This window comes from Oryx dammah, unplaced genomic scaffold (genome assembly GCF_014754425.2).
Source record: "Oryx dammah isolate SB20612 unplaced genomic scaffold, SCBI_Odam_1.1 HiC_scaffold_2, whole genome shotgun sequence".
In the NCBI taxonomy this organism is placed as follows: domain Eukaryota; kingdom Metazoa; phylum Chordata; class Mammalia; order Artiodactyla; family Bovidae; genus Oryx; species Oryx dammah.
This window is the reverse complement of record NW_024070186.1, coordinates 38,709,735-38,732,147: the sequence shown is the minus strand read 5'-3', so window position 1 is coordinate 38,732,147 and position 22,413 is coordinate 38,709,735. Positions and strand designations below refer to the sequence as shown.

The window sequence follows — 22,413 nt, the reverse complement described above, 5'->3', positions numbered from 1 at the left end:
AGTCAGCTAACTCTGGGAACCCAAGTTGTCCCCAAGAAAACTTGTAATTCTTTAGTTCAGTGTCTTGTTGCCAGGCACAGTTGTATAGAGTTTTTTCTTCTGCAAGACCAGACCTGTAGCACACCTCTTTGTCCTGTCTTTCCAGGCTCTGTATTTTTTTTTAATGAGATTTTTTTTTTTACAAAAATTGAGATGTAATTGACATAAAGATTATATTAGTTTCTTGTGTACAGCAAGAAATAATCTTGTGATTCGATATGCAGATATGTTATGCAATGATCAGGACAATAAACCTAATTAACGTCTGTCACTGCACATAGTTGTTTTGTTTTTTTTTTTCCTTGAGATGTGTCAACTGAAAAAAATAAAGTGCAGCCTAAAAGCTGAGAATTATATTTTGTTTAGGGGCCTTCCTGAGGACTGTTGCCCAGGAAACAGCCTCTCAAATAGCACTGAGGGACTGTTCAGAAAAGGTAAGGGGAGAAGTCAGGATATATAGGAGTTTTTACCGAAGGGGAAAAAAAAAAAGTCAGACGTCAAAAGATTACTGCTAATCACACACACACACAAAATCTCAAATTAATGACTTTAGTGCTTTTCTATGTATGGGAAGATGCAAGAATCTAGACTCATTGAAATTATTTCTTTGATTTACAACTTAATTATCTAGGGTCAATATCCTATTTTTCTCTATCCGCAGTGTTCATGGGGGCTCATTGTTGGGGTCACCTGCAGTGGTGGATGGCTTGATGGCGAGCAACACTCTCTGTTTACTGAAATGACAGGCAGTGTATTTTTGTCCACAAATAACAGTTGGGATCCGGGGTGGAGGTTACAAGGCTAGGAGGAACAGTGAGTGTAAAGTATCAGAGTCTTGTAGCACCTGTGTTAGGGTTCTCCCCTTCCAAACCCCAGTCAGTTCTCAAAGCCATTGGGCAGTAGCCATTTCCTCCAGGAGAAATAACATCACAGCACAATGGCCTGTATACAGTACAGTTTGTCTGGACTATGCCAGACTGAGATTTTTCCATCTCCAGGGAGTTTAGGGTGTGTTTAGGGAAAGTTTTTTTCTTTGTTGTTGTAATGTGTCACCTTTTATTTTGAAATAATCTAAAACTTAGTACCAGGAACTCACACATACCTTTGCCAGATTTGTCTTTGTTACGTGTTCATTAAAAAAAAAATAAAAAAAAAATTATTTATTTATTTTTGGCTCTAGTTACAGCAATGGCACCCCACTCCAGTACTCTTGCCTGGAAAACCCCATGGATGGAGCAGCCTGGTGGGCTGCAGTCCATGGGGTCACTAAGAGTCAAATGACTGAGCGACTTCACTTTCACTTTTCACTTTCATGCATTGGAGAAGGAAATGGCAACCCACTCCAGTGTTCTTGCCTGGAGAATCCCAGGGACAGGGGAGCCTGGTGGGCTGCCGTCTACGGGGTCGCAAGTCAGATTCTTAACCACTGGACCACCAGGGAATCCTGTTAATTGTTTATAATTGCCTCATTTGCTTCTCTCTCTTTCCCTGTATGAAGATGTATTACATATCCATTTTTTCTTAACTTCTCAGGACTAAGTTGGAGACTTCATGCCCTTTCCCCCATACTGTAGACTGAATTTTCTGAACGGACATATTCTTTCGTAAGTGCAATGCAGGCTGACCTTGTATAACTGCGCTTCACTTTTTTGTGTTTCACAGATACTGCACTTTTTACAAATTGAAGGTTTGTGGCAACCTTGCATCATACAGAACTATCAGTGTCGTTTTCCCAAGAGTATTTGTTTACTGTGTCTCTGTGTCACATTTTAGTAATTCTTGCAATATTTAAAACTTTTTCATTATTATTGTACTTGTTGTTGTGATCTGTGATCAGTATACTTTGATCACTAATGCAAAAAGATTGACTCATTAAAGGCTCAAATGATGGTTAGCATTTTTAAACAAGAAGGAACCTTTTAATTAAGATATGTACATTTTTTTAGAAATAATGGCATTGTATATATATGTGTGTGTGTGTGTGTACGTACAATAAATTTAATAGACTACAGTGTAGTATAAGCATAGCTTTTTGTACACCGGGAAACCAAAAAATTTGTGTGACTTGCTTTTTTGTGGGGCTTCCCTGGTGGCTCAGACGGTAAAGAATTTGCCTGCCATGTGGGAGACCTGGGTTCCATCCCTGGGTTGGGAAGATACCTCGGAGAAGAGAATGACTACCCACTCCAGCATTCTGGCCTGTAGAATTCCATGGACAGAGGAGCCTGGCGGGCTACAAGCCATGAGGTCACAAAGAGTTGGACACACCTGAACAACTTTCACTTTTTGAAGTTTCATTTGGCACAGTAGTTTCCTTTATGGCCATTTGGTTTCTGGTCCAGGGTCTGTTGAAGGTCATTCATTGTATTTAATCGTCTTCTCTCCTTAATTTGTTTTTACCTGGAATTTTTTTTACCTATAGCTTTCGTGTTTCTGGACCTTGACATGGTGTTTCCTCCTGGTTTAGATTTAGGTTGTACCTTTTTGGCAGGCGTAGCACAAAGGTGATGTTTGTGTTCTTCTGCATCCTGTCAGGAGGCACATGTCAGTTTGTCCCAGAATGGGTGATGTTGGGAGGAGGTCAGAGTTTGCTCAGCTCAGCAGGCTTGGTTCACAAGTGTGTTCCATAAAGACAGTGCTGCTGCTAAGTTGCTTTAGTCAGGCTTCGCTCACAAGTGTGTTCCATAAAGACAGTGCTGCTGCTGCTAAGTCGCTTTAGTCGTGTCCAACTCTGTGCGACCCCATAGACGGCAGCCCACCAGGCTCCCCCATCCCTGGGATTCTCCAGGCAAGAACACTGGAGTGGGTTGCCATTTCCTTCTCCAATGCATGAAAGAGAAAAGTGAAAGTGAAGTCGCTCAGTCGTTTGACTCTCAGTGACCCCATGGACTGCAGCCCACCAGGCTCCTCCGTCCACGGGGTTCTCCAGGCAAGAGTACTGGAGTGGGGTGCCATTGCTTTCTCCGACATGAGGAAAACTTTTTGATCCCCCAGGTCTCTGTAAGATGTGTCCTCAGGTCATGTAAATACTTTTCCTTCCTCAGGATGATGAGAAAATGCCATATCTAACGTGCTCGCTTAAAGCTTCTTAGAACACTACTTAATTCATAAGTAATACTATCAGTTTGTCAGTGTAGCTGTGTATACAGAGATTGTGCATGTGTGCTAAGTTGCTTCAGTCATGTCTGACTCTCTGCAGCCCTATGGACTGTATGTAGCCCATCAGGCTCCTCTGTCCATGGGTTTCTCCAGGCAAGAATACTGGAATGAAAAAAAAAAAAAAAGAATACTGGAATGGGTTGCTGTGCCCTTCTCCAGGGATCTTCCCAACCTAGGGATCGAACCCACATCTCTTACGTCTCCTGCATTGGCAGGAGGGTTCTTTACCACTAGTGACCGCTGGGAAGCCCATATACAGAGAGAGGGTTTTAAAAATGAAACTGTGATGCTTCTGTCCATCGATTATACTCTTGCCTTTTCCAAAACACTTACTTCAAAAGGATAGATAGGGAATTCTTACTGTGCAGTGGTTAGGACTCTATGCTTCCACTGCAGGGACACAGGTTCGATCCTTGGTCAGGGGACTAAGAACCCACAAGCCCTACAGCCTGGCCAGAAAAAAAGGGATACAGGTAATAAACTTAAGTTGGGGTAAAAGACTGAGAAAATAATAAAGCCAGGGAAGAAAGTGCATACTGCAGGCCTTGTGTGGTTTCTAGAGGTGCCTGAAGACTTAACTCCGAGACTTGGGGACTTGTGCAGAGAGGGCCGCATGTTCAGTTACAGGAGTCAGAACATCAGGAGGGAAAGACTTGCCTGGTGTAGAGGAGAAACAGTTTTTCGAAGTGTAGCGGCTGAAGAAGGAATTCCCCATAAATGATCTAAACTGATCTAGCAGACAGTGCTCAAAAAATCTTCCCACGGTGAACACCAGGAGCTTTAGAGAGATGTTTTCTCTGCCCTCCCTAGACCCTGGGTGGTGGCATCATCTGAGAACACCAGCCGGGAATGGCTGCAGACCACAAGGCTACCCACGGTACCCAGCTGGACTCAGGGATACTACTGAGAAAATTCAGAGTTGAGGTGTTTTTCTTTTGGGTGTTTTGTTTCATTTTTCTATTTTGTTAAAAATTTTTATTATTTAGGGCTGCGTTGGGTCTTTGTTGCTGTGCATGGGCTTTCTCTAGTTGCAGCAAGCAGGACTTATCATCTAGTTGTGGAGCACAGGCTCTAGGGCGTGTGAGCTCACTAGTTGACTTATTTGCCCCAAGGCATGTGGAATCTTCCTGGACCAGGGATTGAACCTGTCTCCTCCATTGGCAGGCAGATTCCTAACCACTGGACCACCAGAGCAGTCCCTCATTTTCTTTTTTAAGAATAGAACCCCCTTGGCACACCTTCCCAAATGAAATTAGAGGTGTAAGTTTTTGTTTGTTTGTTTTGCTTGGAATCGGAATCTCCTTCTGAACATGTTTAAAAAGCACAGCTGCTTTGATTTCTACCTCTCCTCATCACCTCAGAGCTTACTCCTTTCTTGTCCCAAAGTGACTCTGAGTCACCTCACCGGGCTGGGAGAACAGCCCAGAGACACAGATCCTGAGCAGTCTACTCCCAGAACTTCTCCATCTCTGGATTTCTTCAGAATTTTAAATTTTACCATCGTGTATAAAATACTCTGGCAGTTTCTCATGGAGTTTGAGCAGTAAAGCTGATGGAGATTTCTATCACTTTGGAAGAGAGACTAACTGCAGCGCTCAGTGGTAAAGAATCTGCCTGCAATGCAGGAGATGTGGGCTCAGTCCCTGGGCGGGGAAGATCTCTTGGAAAAGGGAATGGCAGTCCACTCCAGTATTCTTGCCTGAGAAATCCCATGGACTGCAGGCTCCAGTCCATGGGGTAGCAGAAGGGTCGGACACAACTTAGCGACTACAGCAGTGCTCACCAGTCATGATGCCCCTCGGGCCCCGGTCCCTGCCCCCGACCCTGTGCCCTTCAGCCATGTTGGCCACCCTGTTTTGCTCATGTACTCCATTCCCACAGGTCAGGCACCCTCCCACCTCAGGACCTTTGATCTCCATCAGCCTAGAATGTCTCCCACCCTGATTTCTGCACTTAAACCACATTTAAAAAAAATGTGTGTGTGTGTGTGTGTGTTTTTTAAATTTGGCCGCTCTGGGTCTTAACTGCAGCGTATGGGATCTTTGGTTGGGGCATGTGAACTCTTAATTGAGGCTTGTGGGATCTAGTTCCCTGACCAGGGATCAAACTGCATTGATTCCTGTATTGGGAGCCTCCTGCACCGGCCCCCTGCATTGGGAGCGGGAAGTCTTAGCCACTGGACCACCTGGGAAGTCCCCCATCCAATGTTTTTACAAATTACCTCCTCAGACACAGAAGGAATGCTTCTCTCCACTAGTTCTGCATTTGTTTATTCAAAGCCCTTATCGCTAGAGTTATACTATGTATTTGTCTCCCCACTAGACTATAATCTCCTGAAGGGCAAGACCTTTCGGTCTTGTTCTCCACTGTCCTCCACTGTCTCTAGCACCTAGAAACAGGGCCTTGCACTTGCTTGGGGCTCAGCAGGTATTTGGTGAGTGAATATTTAAGTGAACCGACTAGAAAGGAAAAAAAAATCATCCATAGGCCTACCATTCGAGGCCCACTATTAGTATTTTGATACATTTTCATTGTGAAGGTAATTAACTTTTGGGGGTCACTATAGGTCCTAGATCTATGGGTACAGTCTTTAAAATGCATATAAGCACAAAGTCTCTAAATTTGATACATAATTTTACCAGATTTCTTAATCCTGCTACCCCGGTTGAATTCTTGTTTCTTTTTTCTTGCATACTCATGGCGTGATGCAAAATACTCCTCATTACTGTGTTGTTTCTGTTAATTTGGTTGCTAAAGAATGACTGTTTAATTTGCATTTCTACACTTTCTTGTGAAGCTGATAATTTTTCCACATTTGATTAGTAAATACATGTTCTCGTCTATACATTGTTCAAATCCTTTGACTTATCTCTTGGAGTGTCTGTTGTATGAGCTCTTTCAATAATAAAGATGTTTACTAGAATGGCACATAGTAAAAAGAAAACAGATTAAGGACTATTGGCCCACGCTGGCAACTTCTTCCTACTTCTAGTGGAACACAGCTGTGGATTCATTTTCTGTTACTGAGTTCGGGTTGCCACACTCTGCACCTGGAGTAGTTTTAAAATCATTCAGGAAAGCTAACCAATAAAAAGCTACAATAAACTCTCTCCTGACTAATGAAAATAAATGCATGGATCAGAGTTTCCATTTCCTGCTGGGATAAAAGTATACCTATTGTCTGAAGATAATAAAACAAGAAAAGTTTTGGTTTTGCTGCTGTTGCCAGGCCATGGAATAAAATTCAAAGACACAAAGATAACTTTGTGAAGCAGGACGGTGAAGCACCTAGTTTTCTCTTTTTTTTTCCGGAGTTAGTCATTAGGTGCCTAAATTCACTGCCTTCATAGATGTGCTTTCTGCTCAGCCCCTTTTGATAAATCTTTCGATAGCCCAGAAATCAGATGGAATCAAGTAGTACTTTCTGGTGCTGCTTTAGGTGGAAGAAATATGATTTCTTTATAGCTGAAGGATCCAGAAGAAATGAATGTCAGATGTGATTTTTTTTTCATAGTTTGTTCTAGATCTCTTACAACAATGAAAACTGATGTGAAATCCTTTACATGCCAGTAAAATATACATTTTATAATGTATATTTTAAAAAATTATTTCATTAATTATTATTTCATTGTAAAATACATATTCACTGTTCATGCATTTATTTTCGTTAGTCAGGAGAGAGTTTATCGGAGGTGATGCATTTGCTGTGGTTAGTTGCTCAGTTGTGTCCATCTCTTTGTTGTGTCCATCTCTTTGTGACCCTATGGATTGTGACCAGACGACCCACTAGGCTCTTCTGTCCATTGGATTCTCCAGGCAAGCATACTGAAGGGATCTTCCCGACCCAGGTATCAAACCCTGATCTCCTGCATTGTAGGCAGACTCTTTACCACCTGACCCCCCAGGGAAGCCCTGCTGCATTTGCTAGGAAAACATGAAAATCATGTTATAGGCTTTTCCATCTTTACGCCTAAGAGTACAGAGTTGCCTGGATGTTTGCACCCTGGTTTGTTGACTCGATTACTGTTTGGATGAACACACAGGATGGCAGGTAGGAAAATCGTTGGCTGCTGCTAAAATTCAGGGATTCCTGTGAAGTAAATGTAGGTTGGGCTACGAGTCTAAAACCAGTTGAGCTGGGGGCATCTGGAGAATCTAAGATCCACCTGTCTGATTCTGGGAGCACCTGGAAGTGATGTTAAGGTTTGAAGTCGAGAAAGTGTGTCTGAATGTACATAGATCCCAGAATTTTGTGTCTTATCAACTGAGCCGGCTGAGAAATGTCCTTAGAATTATTCTCACCCAGAATTGGAATAAAGAGCTCAGTGTGAAGTTGGGATAGTGCAACTTCTTGGTTTAATACTTTACAGATTTTTGGAACCGAATGCACCCTGAAGTGAAAAGCTGCCTTTTTTTTTTTTTTTTGCTGACCTTGTTGGACAGCTAATACTGTTTCTGGGAAATAAGAGAAACAAGCGACTCATTGTTGGCAGGAGCTGAGAGAGACGCAAGAAGGGCGAGAGACGTGTCTGCAGCCCTTTTACCCCCCTTCGTTGAATCGTGACTGAGTCCAGGCTGGATTGAGACTGGGTTTGTCTTTCTACCTCCGTAGACATGTGTTTTCCATCAGACTGGGCTGCCGGACACCTGACGTTGGCCGGTTCACACGAGTTAAACCCTGTATGGCCCAGAAACAGAAAAAGACCTGCAGCTGTACCCAGACACTCTCGATGCGGAAATATTTTTGAAGCTTGGTGTGGCTAGGTCCATGCATATGTCAGATACGATTTACACCTGTATGTTTTGGCTTCTCTCTGTTGCATATCATCATTTCCCCGGAGCCTCTGTGGCCAGAAGGGCTAGTATTGCATGTTGACGCCACCTCTTCTGGTTGAACCCTTCCTGTATTATGAAATGTAATGCTTCAAAGATAACCTGATTTGGTCTTTTTTTTTTTTTTTTTTTTTAAGGATGGAAGAAGAAAGCCCTATATATACCATTTTCTGTAAAAGCAGATCCCACAAACAGGGTGTCATCCTAACATTTGACTATGTTGATTTCATCATTTTACAAGTAAATAAGTTAATTAAATTAGTCTGCTTTGGACCTTTTTGTGAAACAGGGCAAAGGAAACTCCTCTTAATCCTTGTCACCAAATTTAACTCAGTAAATAGTTTTTGACTGCAGGACCGGGCAGTGATTGGTGGTCAGGGCAGCTGACGCCAGCCATGCATTCCAGCACATTCCCTGAGCTTCCTAGGTTTGTCACAGTCTATGCTTGTGATTTGTGCTGAGTCAATTAACCTTCCAAGTTTCTTCATCTCTCAAATGAGTGAACTGGCTTAAATCATTGGTTTTAAATTGTGTCCCAAGGCCCCATGCCAGGGTTTTGGGGCATGCGAGCAGAAGCTAAGCTTAGTTAATATCCAGTCTCCAAGAGCCATGTCTGTCCAACATATTTTAAAACTTTGTTTAGTATTTTGACTCAAGAGTTGGGAAACGCCTGTAGGGAAAGCAGAGTGAAAGCCAGACCGAGACAATTTAGAGAAGAGAATCAAAGGAGTGCCTTTTAAGCACTCACCGACACTAGCACCAGCTGCAGGCATGCTGTGAATGAACCCCTGCACATGTGGGGTGTCTCTGCTTCATGCCATATATCAGGCTCTGGGGAAAGATCCTGCTGCTAGAAAAAAGATTGAGGAACTTGGTCAAAATGGACTAAGCTCCTTCCAGCCTGAACTTCTGTGGTGATGCTTCAAAGTGGGGTAAATACGTGGCCACAGCTATGATGAGGATGGTGGGATTTGTAAAACACTAATGGTAAAACAAGAACAAAATGCATTGGGTCCTCAATAGGGAGTTATGCTCCAGGAGTAAAGAGAAAGCTGCAACAAAAATCTATTATTCATTAAATATCCACTTATAAGAGTATCAGTTCAGTTCAGTTCAGTTCAGTTGCTCAGTCACGTTCGACTCTTTGCAACCCCATGAACCGCGGCACGCCACGCCTTTCTGTCCATCACCACCTCCCGGAGTCCACCCAAACCCATGTCCATCGAGTCAGTGATGCCATCCAACCATCTCATCCTCTGTCGTCCCCTAATCCTCCTGCCCTCAATCTTTCAAAGAGTATGGGATGTAATAATTAAAATGCATCCCGAACAGAAAGATTTGTGTCTGTGTGTGTAGTGGGGATGGGTTTCCCGTTTGCTCTGGCTTTTCTTTTAAATTAAAAAAAAAAAAAAAAAAGCCTCTGCTGATCATCTTTAAAATGAATTGATATTTTACTACCCATTTCTGACCCATAAATCCATAAACATTCTCAGGGAAAATGTATTTGGTGCCTTCTGTGTGCATCAACAAGTCAGATTTGAAATAAATTTCAAATTTATTGAAATTTGTTCTGGGTTTATAAGGAATATTCTTACCAGTAGAGTTGATACTAAGGGACGGGGGAGACGTGGTTTTGTTTATAGAGCATGAATCCAGCCCTCAGGAAGGTGAGAGTTCAAATCACAGGAAGAGAACAGTTCAGTGTTTCTTAAAAGTGCTTCTGCTCGCTGTGTGTGGCTCAACCTAGAATCCAGTGAGAAAGATTTCCTGCCTTGAAGGCTCATATGTATGAGCAATACAATGCAATGTCATAATAGTGCTTAATTTCTTTAAAAAGTTGCAGAGTAAGTGCTGGAGTAATAGTCCCTCTACCAATCATCACATGTGAATGTGCGCTGCCTTATCCAACTCTTTGTGACCCTATGGACTGTTGCCCACCAGGCTCCTCTGTCCACAGGATTCTCCAGGCAAGAATACTGGACTGGGTTGCCATTTCCTCCTCCAGGGATCTTCCCAACCCAGGGATCAAACCCACATCTCTTGCATCTCCTGCATTGGCAGGTGGATTCTTGACTGCTGGTGCCACCTGAGAGGCACTGATTACCAAGTTGTATGGGTGCAAAAGGACAGACAGCTGGTCGTAACTGATGGAGGACACATTGAGAGCTGATTTGATGGACAGCCTGACTCTCATTCTGAATATCAAATGGTTCTCTCCTATGAGTGCTGGTTCTCTTTGTAAGGAAACATGTTAGGATAGAAATAGGAAACTTGGGTCCTACTGCCATGAGTTAGCTCTGGGAGCGTGGGCAGTCACAGGTGTAGGGTGACCAGCCACAGCATCTGCTCGGGACTCTTCCAGATTTAGCCCTGAAAGTCCCACGTCCCAGGAAACCCCTTAGTAGAACCAGGACAATTGGTCACCCTCTCTGACAGACCTGTGTCATCATTTGTAAGATGGGGACAGAGAATGGAATCGTAACAGCCCACACTGCAGAAGAGCTCGTGTTGCCCTCTTGGTGTTAAGTTTCTGGAATGTGTTTCCGATGCAGTTCATATAAACATAGTCCAAACATCAAACTGAGTTTAACACCTGTTCCATCTGGGAGGAAGAATTTTTCCCACATCCCAGATCATACCCAACGTATGTATTCAAATGTTGCATTTTCACCTACTTTGAGGAACTGTAACCAGATTTTCACAATAATAAGTCAGCCCTTCAAAGGCATGCTGTCAGAAGGGTGCTTCAGAGCTCTTGATGTTGTTTTATCATAGAAGCTGGTTAAAAAAAAGGAAATCCCCAAACTAAAATAAAAGTTTATTTTGAAAAAACAGAAGTTCGTTTAGCTGGATTGTGCTTACCACCTGTGAAAATTGATACACAAGTTAAACCATCTTAGAAATCTTCCTGTTAAATCGATATTTGAAAGGGATGGATGGAGAATATCAGCGGCTGTTCTGGCAGTCTCTTATAACCCTGGCTTTCCCTGTGCTTTGTTTTGGGTTTTTTTTTTTGTTGTTGTTACTTTGTATCTTGAACAGCAGTGGATAATTCTAGGCACAGGGAACCACTTTGTTCAACATCTATAGGCTACATGTCCCTTTCTCTGACTCCACACTCCACACAGCTGCTCAGTTGACTTTGAGAAGCTCAGCACATAGTAGGAGCTTAATAAATATTCATTCATTTTCAATTCAATTCACAATTCAGTACTGCCAAGACATCTGCTAAGATGCAGGGGACCAGCATTTTGTAGTATCCCTCCTCAGGAGAACAAGGTTGAGAAGTGCTATATTTTATAACTCCCTCTTGGAAAGTCTCATTGTCTGTTTGTATGTTAAGGTCTTTGAGAAATTCTGCAATAAAATAAATTCTTTTAACTTTGTTTAGCCCAGTATTTCCCAATCTTAATTGACCATGAAACATGGGAAGCAGCTGTTATAATTTTTTAAACTTCTAACTTAATATCTATTTGCTCCCATGAGACACACTTAGACCATGTTTTCTTTCTTTCTTTCTTCCTTCATTCCTTTCTTTATTTTTTCTTCCTGCCTTCCTTTCATTCTTTCAATTTGGCCATGCAATGTGGCACGTGGATCTTAGTTCCCTGACCAGAGATCGAACCCAAGGCCCCCTAACCTGGAAGCACAGAGTCTTAACCACTGGATCACCAGGGAAGTCTCCAGAGCATGTTTTCTTTTGCATATTTATCCATTTTTAATCTACCCTATAATATCTATTCATTTTTTATATATGCTATGGAGATTATTTGATAGTGAGTATTGAAAAGACAGTGCCAAACACAGTTCCTGGTATTTATTGAAGATGTGATTACTATACACACACACATACATACACAGACACCCACATGGTTTTCTTATATCTGTTTTAGATTTTCAGAAAAAATCATGATAGAGTTCTCATATGCCTCTCACCCAAATTCCTGTATTAGTAACATCTTACATTGTATGATATTAACATACAATAAAAACAGATGTTATCATTAATAAACCAATATGGATACATTATTATTAACTAACTTTCATACTTTATTCAGATTTTCTTAGTTTTTTTCTTAATGTCCCCAGCTGTATACCATGTTATCTTTACTTGTCATGTCTCCTTAAACTGTTCTTGGCTATGAAAGTTTCTTAGACTTTCCTTGTTTTTGATGACCTTGATAATTCTGAATACAGCTTAGGAATTTTACAGGATTTCCCGCTACGGGAATTTGATGTTTTTCTCCGATCAGGTTGGGATGATGGGTCTTGGGGAGGAGGAGCACAGAAATAAAGTACCATTCTCATCACATCTTATCAAGGAGTCATGTCATCACCATGGCTTATCACTGTTGATGTTGATCTTGATCACCTGCCCAGTGTACAAAATTCCTCCCCTGTAAAGTTGCTGTCCCTCGCTACCATTGGATAACTGTGCTCATTGGGAGGAGGTTACTATGTACAGTCCATACATCAGGAGTGGGAGTTTTCTCCCCTTCATTGAGGACAGTGTATCTACATTAAATTATCTGAAATTTGTCTCTACAGGTTTGCCTCTTCTCCTGGCATTTATTTATTTATTCAATTATTTGTTTATATGAGTGTAGACTCATGGACATTATATTTTTACTAAAATAATGAATCATAGCAACATATGAAACTCTCTCCATTCTTGACAGAAGAGAAGTACAGAAGCTGGATAATGGGTACTGGGAGAGGAAGAATTCATGCAGTGCTGGGCAGGCCTCCCCCCTCAATTGCATGGAATTGTGCCTCTGACATGTTAACAAAACCATATGTTTTTCAAAATTAATTAATTAATTTGGCTGCACTGGGTCTTAGTTGCAGCACACAGGATCTTTATTTGCAGCCTGTGGGATCTAGTTCCCTGACTAGGGATTGAACCTAGGCCTCCTGCAGTGGGAGCACAAAGTCTTAGCCACTAGATCACCTGGGAAATCCAAAACCACGTTTTTAAAGTTCAACTCAAAGAGCTATGCATAGAAACTCCACAGCTGAGGAGCTGTTGTCAAGAGGAGAAAGGAGGCTGAGGAGAAGAGGAGAAATGCCTAACTAACAACAAGTATTCCTCTTTGTCCTCCCTAGACTCACGTGTGCATCACGGAGAAGGATTGTGTCTTTCTAGGGCTTAGGTGTGGCGTCTAGCCATTGGCACGCTGGTTGTCCTTTCCGTAATCTGCTCAGAGCCAGCCTGATGCAGGCCCGTGATGGGTTTTGTAGTTGAGCCCAACCTTATGGTTTTGTTTTCTTCACTTGGCATTGTTTGTGTGTGTGTGTGTGTGTATATAGCCACAGCCTATTTTTAAAAAAGGTGGAGGGGGGAAGCAAGCCCAGGACACAGAAAACCAAGCCACTGAACTTCTCCGAGGCCAGAGAGACTTTTGTCAAACATTCCAGGAGGCTTGCTGGGCAGCCTGATTCCCTGGCCTCCCTCCTAGTCTGCAGCTCCTGGCTTGGGGAAGCTGCCAAAATACTCTGTCTATGAGCTGTCGCTCTCAGTTCCTGGTGCTGCAAAAGGCAAAAAGTTCAGGAGTGAAGCCTTAACCTTTTTCTTGTCTACTTCTTATACAGCAGATGACATGCTGGCTTAAAATGGAGTCCAGGGACCTTCCTGGCCTCGAATCTTGTGGGGCCTTTGTAGACATGACCGAGTGGTATGTTGGCTGGAGCAAGTTAGAGGGTGCATCAGTGTCCCAGTGGGCATTAGCCAGAGGGTCATGTGTAGACCCCATGCACCTCTGCACACCCTATTCCCATGTTGACCATTTACTTCACAGTCATTGACTCAGAAGAGTGTTCCTATCTCAAATGCTGTGGAGTTTGTTTTTCTTGGTGTTTTCTTTTATATTGAATAATAACAGTGAAATATGTCTGGTTACATGTCTGTAGAGCGTGATTATGTTTGATGGCCAAACACTCAAGAGAAAGTCAATTATTGAAGAAGGAAAAACAAAAGGGAAAAGGAGATGAAAACAGTGAAAAAGATAAATGTGAATTTGAATTTAAATTCTGACTCTCTTGGAAGGGAAAAAAAGAGAAGTCTCTGCTTTAGTTTTAATGCATTCCTGCTTTAACGGAGAACACTTTTGTTTGGGTTATTCCTTTCTGTGGGGGCTGGCAAAAGTCTAGAACTGACTAGGTCTTTAGCATTTTTAAGGCATTTAATGGTAGTCTGTCCTTAACTGGTTTGGCCTCAGATACTGCATTTGAGGGGACTTCCCCCATAGCCTTGATGGTAAAGCGTCAGCCTACAATGCTGGAGACCCAGGTTCAATCCCTGGTTCGGGAAGATCTCCTGGAGAAGGAAATGGCAACCCACTCCAGTATTCTTGCCTGGAAAATCCCTTGTAAGATACATACAGTCCATGGGGTCGTAAAGAGTCAGACACGACTGAGCAATTTCACTTTCACTGCATTTGAGATACTGTACTTTTTTTTTCTTTTCTTAAATTAAACTATTCTTTCCCTAAAGTGTTATGGGATATTATCCCAAGAAGTATTTCGTTTGTTGCAAATCTAGATGTTTTCCTTCTGTATTCTCCCAAGGACTTCCTCTCTGTTTATCTCTGTCTTAAAATTCTTCTGCCCCTCTTTGTCTCTGAGTAGCTACGAAAGCAGTGGTTTTAAAGAACCTCAACCATCGGTAAAGTTCACAAGATTCAACCTAATAAAAGGTTCAGTAAGTAACCCTCTGAAATGAAACAACTGCAGGGAGCAGAGCAACAGGGTAAACCTTGGGCACGTGGAGTGAGTCAGGACACCTGGCTTTTAGGCCATGACTATTTTATGACCTTCCCTCAGTTCACTGTTTCTCTGGGTATTGCTTCCTCATCTCTACGTGGAAAAGTTGCTCCAGGCAGGCTCTTAGTTTTGAGGATCTTGACTATATTTTAAGCCTTATTTGTTGTTTTTCAGGTAATTTGGGGTTTACCTCCTTTCATTCCACCAAGAAAATATTTTGCATATTTGATGCCTCCATGACCATGCTTTTGTTTTCTGTTTTTTATTTTTGCATTTGTATATTTTACATAAGTAATACACACAGGAAAACTTCAAACAGTACAGAAGAGGAAAAGGAAGATCGCTTCCCAGCCCTGACACCCAGTTTCCTCTCCAGAGGCACCTCCTGTTGTGTATTTTTCTTGAGAAATTTACTGTTTTGTGTGTAATATGCACCCCACCCCACCCCTATTTTTCTAATTATAACTACTATGCTCTTACATACATCCTGTTCCTTGGATTTTTTTTCCCCCTTCTGAAAGTTGCTTCTTAGAGATTGTTTCATAGAAGTAACTACAGAGTTTCTTTATTCTTTGGAATAGTTACATAGCCTTCCTCTGAATGAATCATGATCTCTTATTGGTGGACTGTTACGGACAGTATCAAGATGAATTTTCTCATACATACTTCTCTGTTGGTGGGTGTGATTTATTTTGAAGACAAAGCCATTGGCTAAGTTCTATTCTCTTCCAGTCTTTACAGTTAATAACTGGAGATGTTTAGTCTAAATGGTCAAATCTAAATTAAATGGAAGAAAGCAGCATGTCCACCATGCCTCCCTGTAGATGGTCCCTGTAAGGGCTGGTGTTTTAGAGGCTAGCAAAGGTGTGGTTTTTAGAAGCGATCTCCACCCAGTCTTAAACTCCCCCCAGATAAGGATGTAGACATCAGTAAAACCTGACTCCAGTGTCTGGATGATGTGTGGAGTAGAGTAACAGTCCTGTGTGTGAAGACAATGACAGGGCTGGCTTCCCAAGTCATGGAAGATAGTTCTGATCCAGTTGACTTGGCATGTCAGTAAGTACCAGACCTGAGTCAGTTTTAATACTTTTCAAGGGATCTGAGTTATAAAAATTAACCTCCGGGGATTTCTCTGGCAGTCCAGTGGGTAAGACTATACTTCCACTGCAGGGAGCAAGGGTTCAATCTCTAGTCAGGGAACTAAGATCCTGCATGCCACATGGAGTGGCCAAAAAACAAACAAACAAACAAACAAAAAAACCTCTGAACTACTAACAAAAATTTAGGATGTTCAAGCCTCTTTTTCCTAACCTAGGGATTTGTGATATTGGAAATATTCAATTTACACATTCCTCTTACAGACACAATCGGGCTTCTTTTTCCTGTGGTAGTTACATCAGATAAATAGGAGCATACTTTTACAGAAGGTTCAGAAACAACTGTGCCTGGAGATAATCACTATTTTTCTATCTAAGCTTCCTTCTTCTGGCCTGAAAGAGGTCTTATGAATTAAACCCTTCTGAGTATCTGGACTTTGTCTTACTTGAATCTTTATTTTAAGAGAATTTTTCCCTATGACACAGTATGTGCCCAATCCCTGACCCTCCCACCCAGGCCTTCAAATAGAGATTGTAATTATGCTCCAAGCTGTAGAAATGAACTACTTATTTCAGTTATTTTGGCATCAGTCACAACGATGCTTTTTTTCTGTTCTTGGACTAAGAACATAAGGAATGCCCAGCTGGTTTCATTCATTCATCCCATCATTTACCGAGTTTCCTTCTGTGCCAGGAGGTGAGAGTTCTTGGCGGTGGAGTTGATTCAGGAAGTGAAACCCAAACTATTTTTGCAGAATACTCCAGTATCTTACCTTGTCTTGAGCGACTTCTCTGTGATTAAGCAGAGTTGTCAGCCTGTCCAAACCCTCCTTCAGCCCTTCCTGCTTGTAACCTGAGCAACCTTTGGGCCCAGGAGCCTGTTTTGAGGGCCTGCTGTTTAAGTAGCCTTTCATTGTGGTCCATTGAAGGCAAATTGTGTGTAGGGGGGTTGCCCCAGTTTCAGTGATTGTTCCTGGACTTTGGTCTCAGGTGTGACAGGGTGGCGAAGGACAGTTGAAAGGGCAGGTGGACAGGGTGTCAGGAGTTCAACTTTGGCTCCAGTTCTAAGCAGAGCACACCCCTCGCCTCCCTGGCTTTCACAAAATAAAAAGCTGAACTAGATGTTCTCCAGGAATCTTTATAAAGCCTAACATTTTAGTGCTCTACAGACAAGCTTCCCTGGTGGCCCAGATGCTTAAAAATCCACCTGCAATGCAGGAGACCCGAGGTCGATCCCTGGGTTGGGAAGATCCGCTGGAGAAGGGAACGGCTATCCACCCCAGTATTTTGGCCTGGAGAATTCCATGGATAGAGGGGCCTGGCTGGCTACATTCCCTGGGGTTGCCAAGAGTTGGACACAGCTGAGGAACTTTCACTTTAATTTTCACAGACAAGCGTAAAACCTCATCTCATTTCTTCACACGTTCCTTGCAATAGCCTGTTAGTTCCTGTGAGGGCAAAAGCTGTTTATCCAGCTATAAACCCAGCATCCAGCACACAGTGGGAATGCAATAAAGATCTGAGTGAGTTAGAGGTAAATTTCAAAAAAGAGATTTTTATCCCACCTCTACTCCTATCCAGAGGAACTTCCTGTCAAGGAGCTAATTCTTCCTTAAGGAAGCCAGTTCTACAGAAAATCTTAAGTGGTGGTCCTTTGTTTTCTCTTTCTTTTTAAACATTTTATGGAAGTGTAGTTGATTTACAATGTTGTACTAGTGTACAGCATAGTGATTCAGTTATACATGTACATGTATTCATTCTTTTTTAGATTCTTTTCCCATGTAGGTCATTACGTAGTACTGAGTAGAATTCCCTGTGCTACACAGTAGGCCCTTGTTGATTGTCTATTTTATATAGTGTATGTATGTTAATCCCAAATTCCTAATTTATCCTCCCCCCCCATTGTGTTTTCTCTTTGGTAGCCATACGTTTGTTTTCTAGGTCTGTGAATCTGTTTCTGTTTTGTAAATATATTTTGTTCTTTTTCATGGCTGAGTGATATCCCGTTGTATATATGTACCACATCTGGTTTATCCATTCCTCTGTTGATGGACATTCAGGTGGCTTCCTTGTCTTGGCTATTGTAAATAGTGCCGCAGTGAACACTGGGGCTCATGTGTCTTTTCAAGTTATGGTTTTCTCCAGATATATGCCCAGGAGTGGGATTGTTGGGTGATACGGTAGTTCTCTTTTTAGCTTTTAAGGAGCTTCTGTACTGTTTTACTTAGCAGTTGTACCAATTTATATTCCCACCAACAGTGTAGGAGGGTTCCCTGGTACTTTTTTTTCAGTGTGTATGTGTGTGTGTGTTTTAAAATTCACCTAAGAAAGTTTGGGTATAATATGTTCCCATGTAATATCTGTATCAAACTGAAGATCTGAAATATTTCACTCTGAACTTTAAGTACAGTATGCCAATAATTTTATCTTTAAAGGTAATGATATCAAATATAGCACAAATTACATTTTTTTTTTCCCCTCAGGAATGAAGTAAGTATATAAAGTTACACATTGTTGCCTTTGGCCCTGACTTAGGAGCAAATAGACTGGAAAACATGGTTTTCTTTATTGTAGGATATTACCCAGTAGAAGTTAGGCAAATTTGATAGGTAAACTGTCTTGAGAAAAACTAGCACTTTTTAAGATGCATTTTTTTAGGGGAGGGGACACTAATATAATTTATTAAACTATTTAAAAGTGTTTTGTAACGTGAAGTACTGTATGCTAAAGTTTTAATATTGGTAAATACAGACAAATAGAAAATCCTTAAAAAGTTGAAAACACTTCTATGCCTTTATCCAGTCAAAAACATGGTTAGCATCTTTTATATAATTTCTTTCTCACTAATAATTCTCACTAAATGTTCTCTAATCATTCGCTCATAATTTCTCACTAATAATGTCTTTGGGGCATCCTCTTTTAACAAAGCATGAATGGGGTCCTGCTTTTGTGTAGACCCGTGATCTAGGTGCTGTGTTTTACCTGTCAGTTCGCTCACTTGTCCTAAATATTATTTTACACCCACCACTATCCATGATCACATGCCCTTCTTAGCTCTGCCATAAACATGCAGGTTGTCTGAGGATAGGCACACACACCCACATGTCCTGGTGAAATTAGCTTTCATGTTGTGGTAACCTTTGTGGAATTTGCTTATGACCACTATGTTCTATTTAAGGATTGAAATGTACCCTAGACACAGGCAAGGTGTGAAATCAGACTTTTAACAGGGCACAAGAGCTAAGACTACGTGGGTCAGGAGAGGGGCCAGTATCTGAGTCTCTGTGAATTGAATTAAGGTAATGATTACTTAAACAGTAATGATAAGCAGCAAAGTACTTGGGAAGGAATCTCAGGAATCTAAAGTCCACAGCATTCTGATGGTCTCTTTTTGATAAGGTGCTGTGGTCCTGGTCACTCATCTCCCTGTTCTCTCCGTAGTGATGAATCACCAACACCAGCAGCAGATGGCACCCAGTTCCCTGAGCCAGCAGAACCATCCCCCTCAGAACCCATCAGCGGGGCTCATGAGTATGCCCAATGCGCTGACCACCCAACAGCAGCAGCAGCAGAAGCTTCGGCTTCAGAGGATCCAGATGGAGAGAGAAAGGATTAGGATGCGCCAGGAGGAGCTCATGAGGCAGGTATGGCCTTCGGTGGTACCTGGTGGAGGCTTCGTGGTCAAGGCTACTAGGTAGGTAGCCACTTGCCATCAAAGTAAAATAAATCTTTCTCCAGAAGCATTGGACTTCCCTGGTGGCTCAGACGGTAAAAGCATCTGGCTACAATGCGGGAGACCTGGGTTTGATCCCTGGGTCAGGAAGATCCCCTGGAGAAGGAAATGGCACCCCACTCCAGTACTCTTGCCTGGAAAATCCCATGGATGGAGGAGCCTGGTGGGCTGCAGTCCATGGGGTTGCAAAGAGTCGGATGCAACTGAGCAACTTCACTTCATTTCCATAAGCATTAAAGACCCAAAACTCTGCTCCAAACTTCCATTCTCTACTTGCAAAATCTTGAGAGCCAAATCTGTGAGCACACAGACTAGCTGTATTAGCATGGCTCCCTTTGGCTTTCACTACTCGTCACTAGAAGGAGAGAAAGAGTATGTACCAATTACTTTTTATCACAAAACCTAGTGGCTTAAAAGAATAACCATTTTATTTAATTTTTAAAAGTTTGTATTGTATGTTGGCATATAGGTGATCAACAATGTTGTGATAGTTTCAGATGGGCAGCAAAGGGACTCAGCCATACATAACACATATGTCTATGAACCCCTAAACTCTCCCTTATCCAGGCTGCCACATAACATTGAGAATAGTTCCGTGCATTAAACAGTAGGTCTTTGTTGGTTACCTATTTTAAATATAGGAGGGTGTACATGTCCATCCCAAACTCCCTAACCATCCCTTCTTCCCATCCTCCCCCCTTCCCACCAAATAGCCTTTTTATTACATCACACAATTTTGTGGTCAGGAGTTGAGGCAGGGCTCAGCTGGACTGTTCTTCTATACATAGTGTAGACTGAAGTCACTTCAGTTTGGTTCGGTTCAGTTCAGTCTCTCAGTCATGTCCCACTCTTTGCGACCCCATGAATCACAGCACGCCAGGCCTCCCTGTCCATCACCAAGTCCCGGAGTTTATTCAAACTCATGTCCATTGAGTCGGTGACGCCATCCAGCCATCTCATTGTCCAGCCTCTCTTGTCCGCTTCTCCTGCTGCCTCCAGTCCCTCCCAGCATCAGGGTCTTTTTCAGTGAGTCAACTCTTTGCATGAGGTGGCCAAAGTATTGGAGTTTCAGCTTCAGTCCTTCCAATGAACACCCAGGACTGATCTCCTTTAGGATGGACTGGTTGGATCTTCTTACAGTCCAAGGGACTCTCAAGAGTCTTCTCCAACACCACACTTCAAAAACATCAATTCTTCGGCACTCAGCTTTCTTCACAGTCCAACTCTCACATCCATACATGACTACTGGAAATACCATAGCCTTGACTAGACAGACCTTTGTTGGCAAAGTAATGTCTCTGCTTTTGAATATGCTGTCTAGATTGGTCATAACTTTCCTTCCAAAGAGTAAGCCACTTAGTGGTATTCAACTGGTGGATGGGTTGACTTGGAGGGTCCAAGGTGGGTTTACCTAAGTGTGTGGCCTCATGGTGAGGGTTGCTGAAAGTCTGGGCTTAGCTAGGACTAAAACTTGAAGTATTTGCCCATGGCATCTCTAGCTTGGCAGTCTTAGAGCAATGGAACTATTCTATTTGGAATAGCAGCTTGGGTCTCCCTGAGAGAATGTTCTAAGAGACAGGAATTGAAAGCTGCTAGTGTATTAGGGCCTGGCTCTAGAAACTGCCACAGAGTCACTTCTTCCATATTCTCTTGATCAAAGCAGTCACGGTGTGCACCTTCCTCTTCTAATCCCCGCTATCCTTCCTACCCCGAATTAGAGCAGATAACAGAGAGTGGAACCATGGAGGAAATGACAGTGAATCTACAACTGTCTTTGATCTGCCATGAAGCATGAAAAAAAAGAGAAAATTGAGGGGGCTTGAGAAAGCAAAATGCTTTGCCTGTGGACTCTGATAGAGGGGTCTGCAAAACTGCCTGGGCTTTGAATAGCCACCTCTGTGGCATCCTCCACTCGTTCGTGTATTCATGCAGTCAGTTCGTCCAAAGAGGGTGTGTCCTCAGTGAGTCAGGCTCAGTGCTTCCCTTTGAAAAATAAATGAAAGTTCTTGAAGGAGGCCACAGCCTTTTCCCTGCTGAAACGGCTTGGTCTGCGCAAGAGCAGAATTCTCTTCTGTGCTGCTCAACTAATGTAGCACAGGTTTTCTGGCCTCATCAATTTTGCTGGCTGCATTTTGGGGAGGAAGGCTTCAGTTTATTGTTCTATTTCTTCAGACTTTGCCTTATGACTCACATGAAGTAAGGTATATGGGTAGCTTCCTTTCCATGTTTAAGGAAATGAGTAGTTTTGACTGTTCCAGAAAGCTTTTTTGCAGGGGGCTGGGGATATTAAACACTATTTTTTCCCTTTGGTATTATTATATCTGATACTTTCAAAAATATACACTTCCTGCCATAGGTAAATAATGAATTTCTCATCAAATAAATTCTAAACTACAAAGTATCTGTACTGTGTGATACTTTCTACTGTGTGAGGTGGCTTCCCTGGTGGCTCTGATGGTAAAGAATCTGCCTGCAATGCAGGAGACCTGGGTTCAATCCCTGGGTTGGAAAGATCCCTTGGAGAAGGGAATGGCTACCCACTCTAGTCTTCTTGCCTGGAGAATTCTATGGACAGAGAAGCCTCGCAGGCTACAGTCCATGGGGTTGCAAAGAGTCAGACATGACTGAGTGACTAACAGTTACACTGTGTGAAGTTTAAAAACCATGATGAATTAAAAGAATTCCTTAGACAGTCTTTGAAAATGTGGGAAGTGAATATAAATTGTGCTTTGTTGTTCTGTTGAACTATCCTCTAAATTTGAGGAATACAACTTTGTAATATGACCATTA

The 22,413-nt window shown here is 42.3% G+C and overlaps 1 protein-coding gene across 2 annotated transcripts in view; it reads left to right on the top strand.

Annotated features, from left to right (window-relative positions):
• WWTR1 (WW domain containing transcription regulator 1) overlaps window positions 1-22,413 on the top strand; it is a 146,604-nt gene that overhangs the window by 94,839 nt on the left and 29,352 nt on the right. For both annotated transcript variants that reach the window (XM_040234629.1, XM_040234622.1), the window contains exon 4: window positions 19,332-19,534. In XM_040234629.1, the coding sequence (XP_040090563.1) occupies window positions 19,332-19,534 (203 nt within the window). The remainder of the gene's footprint in view (window positions 1-19,331; window positions 19,535-22,413) is intronic.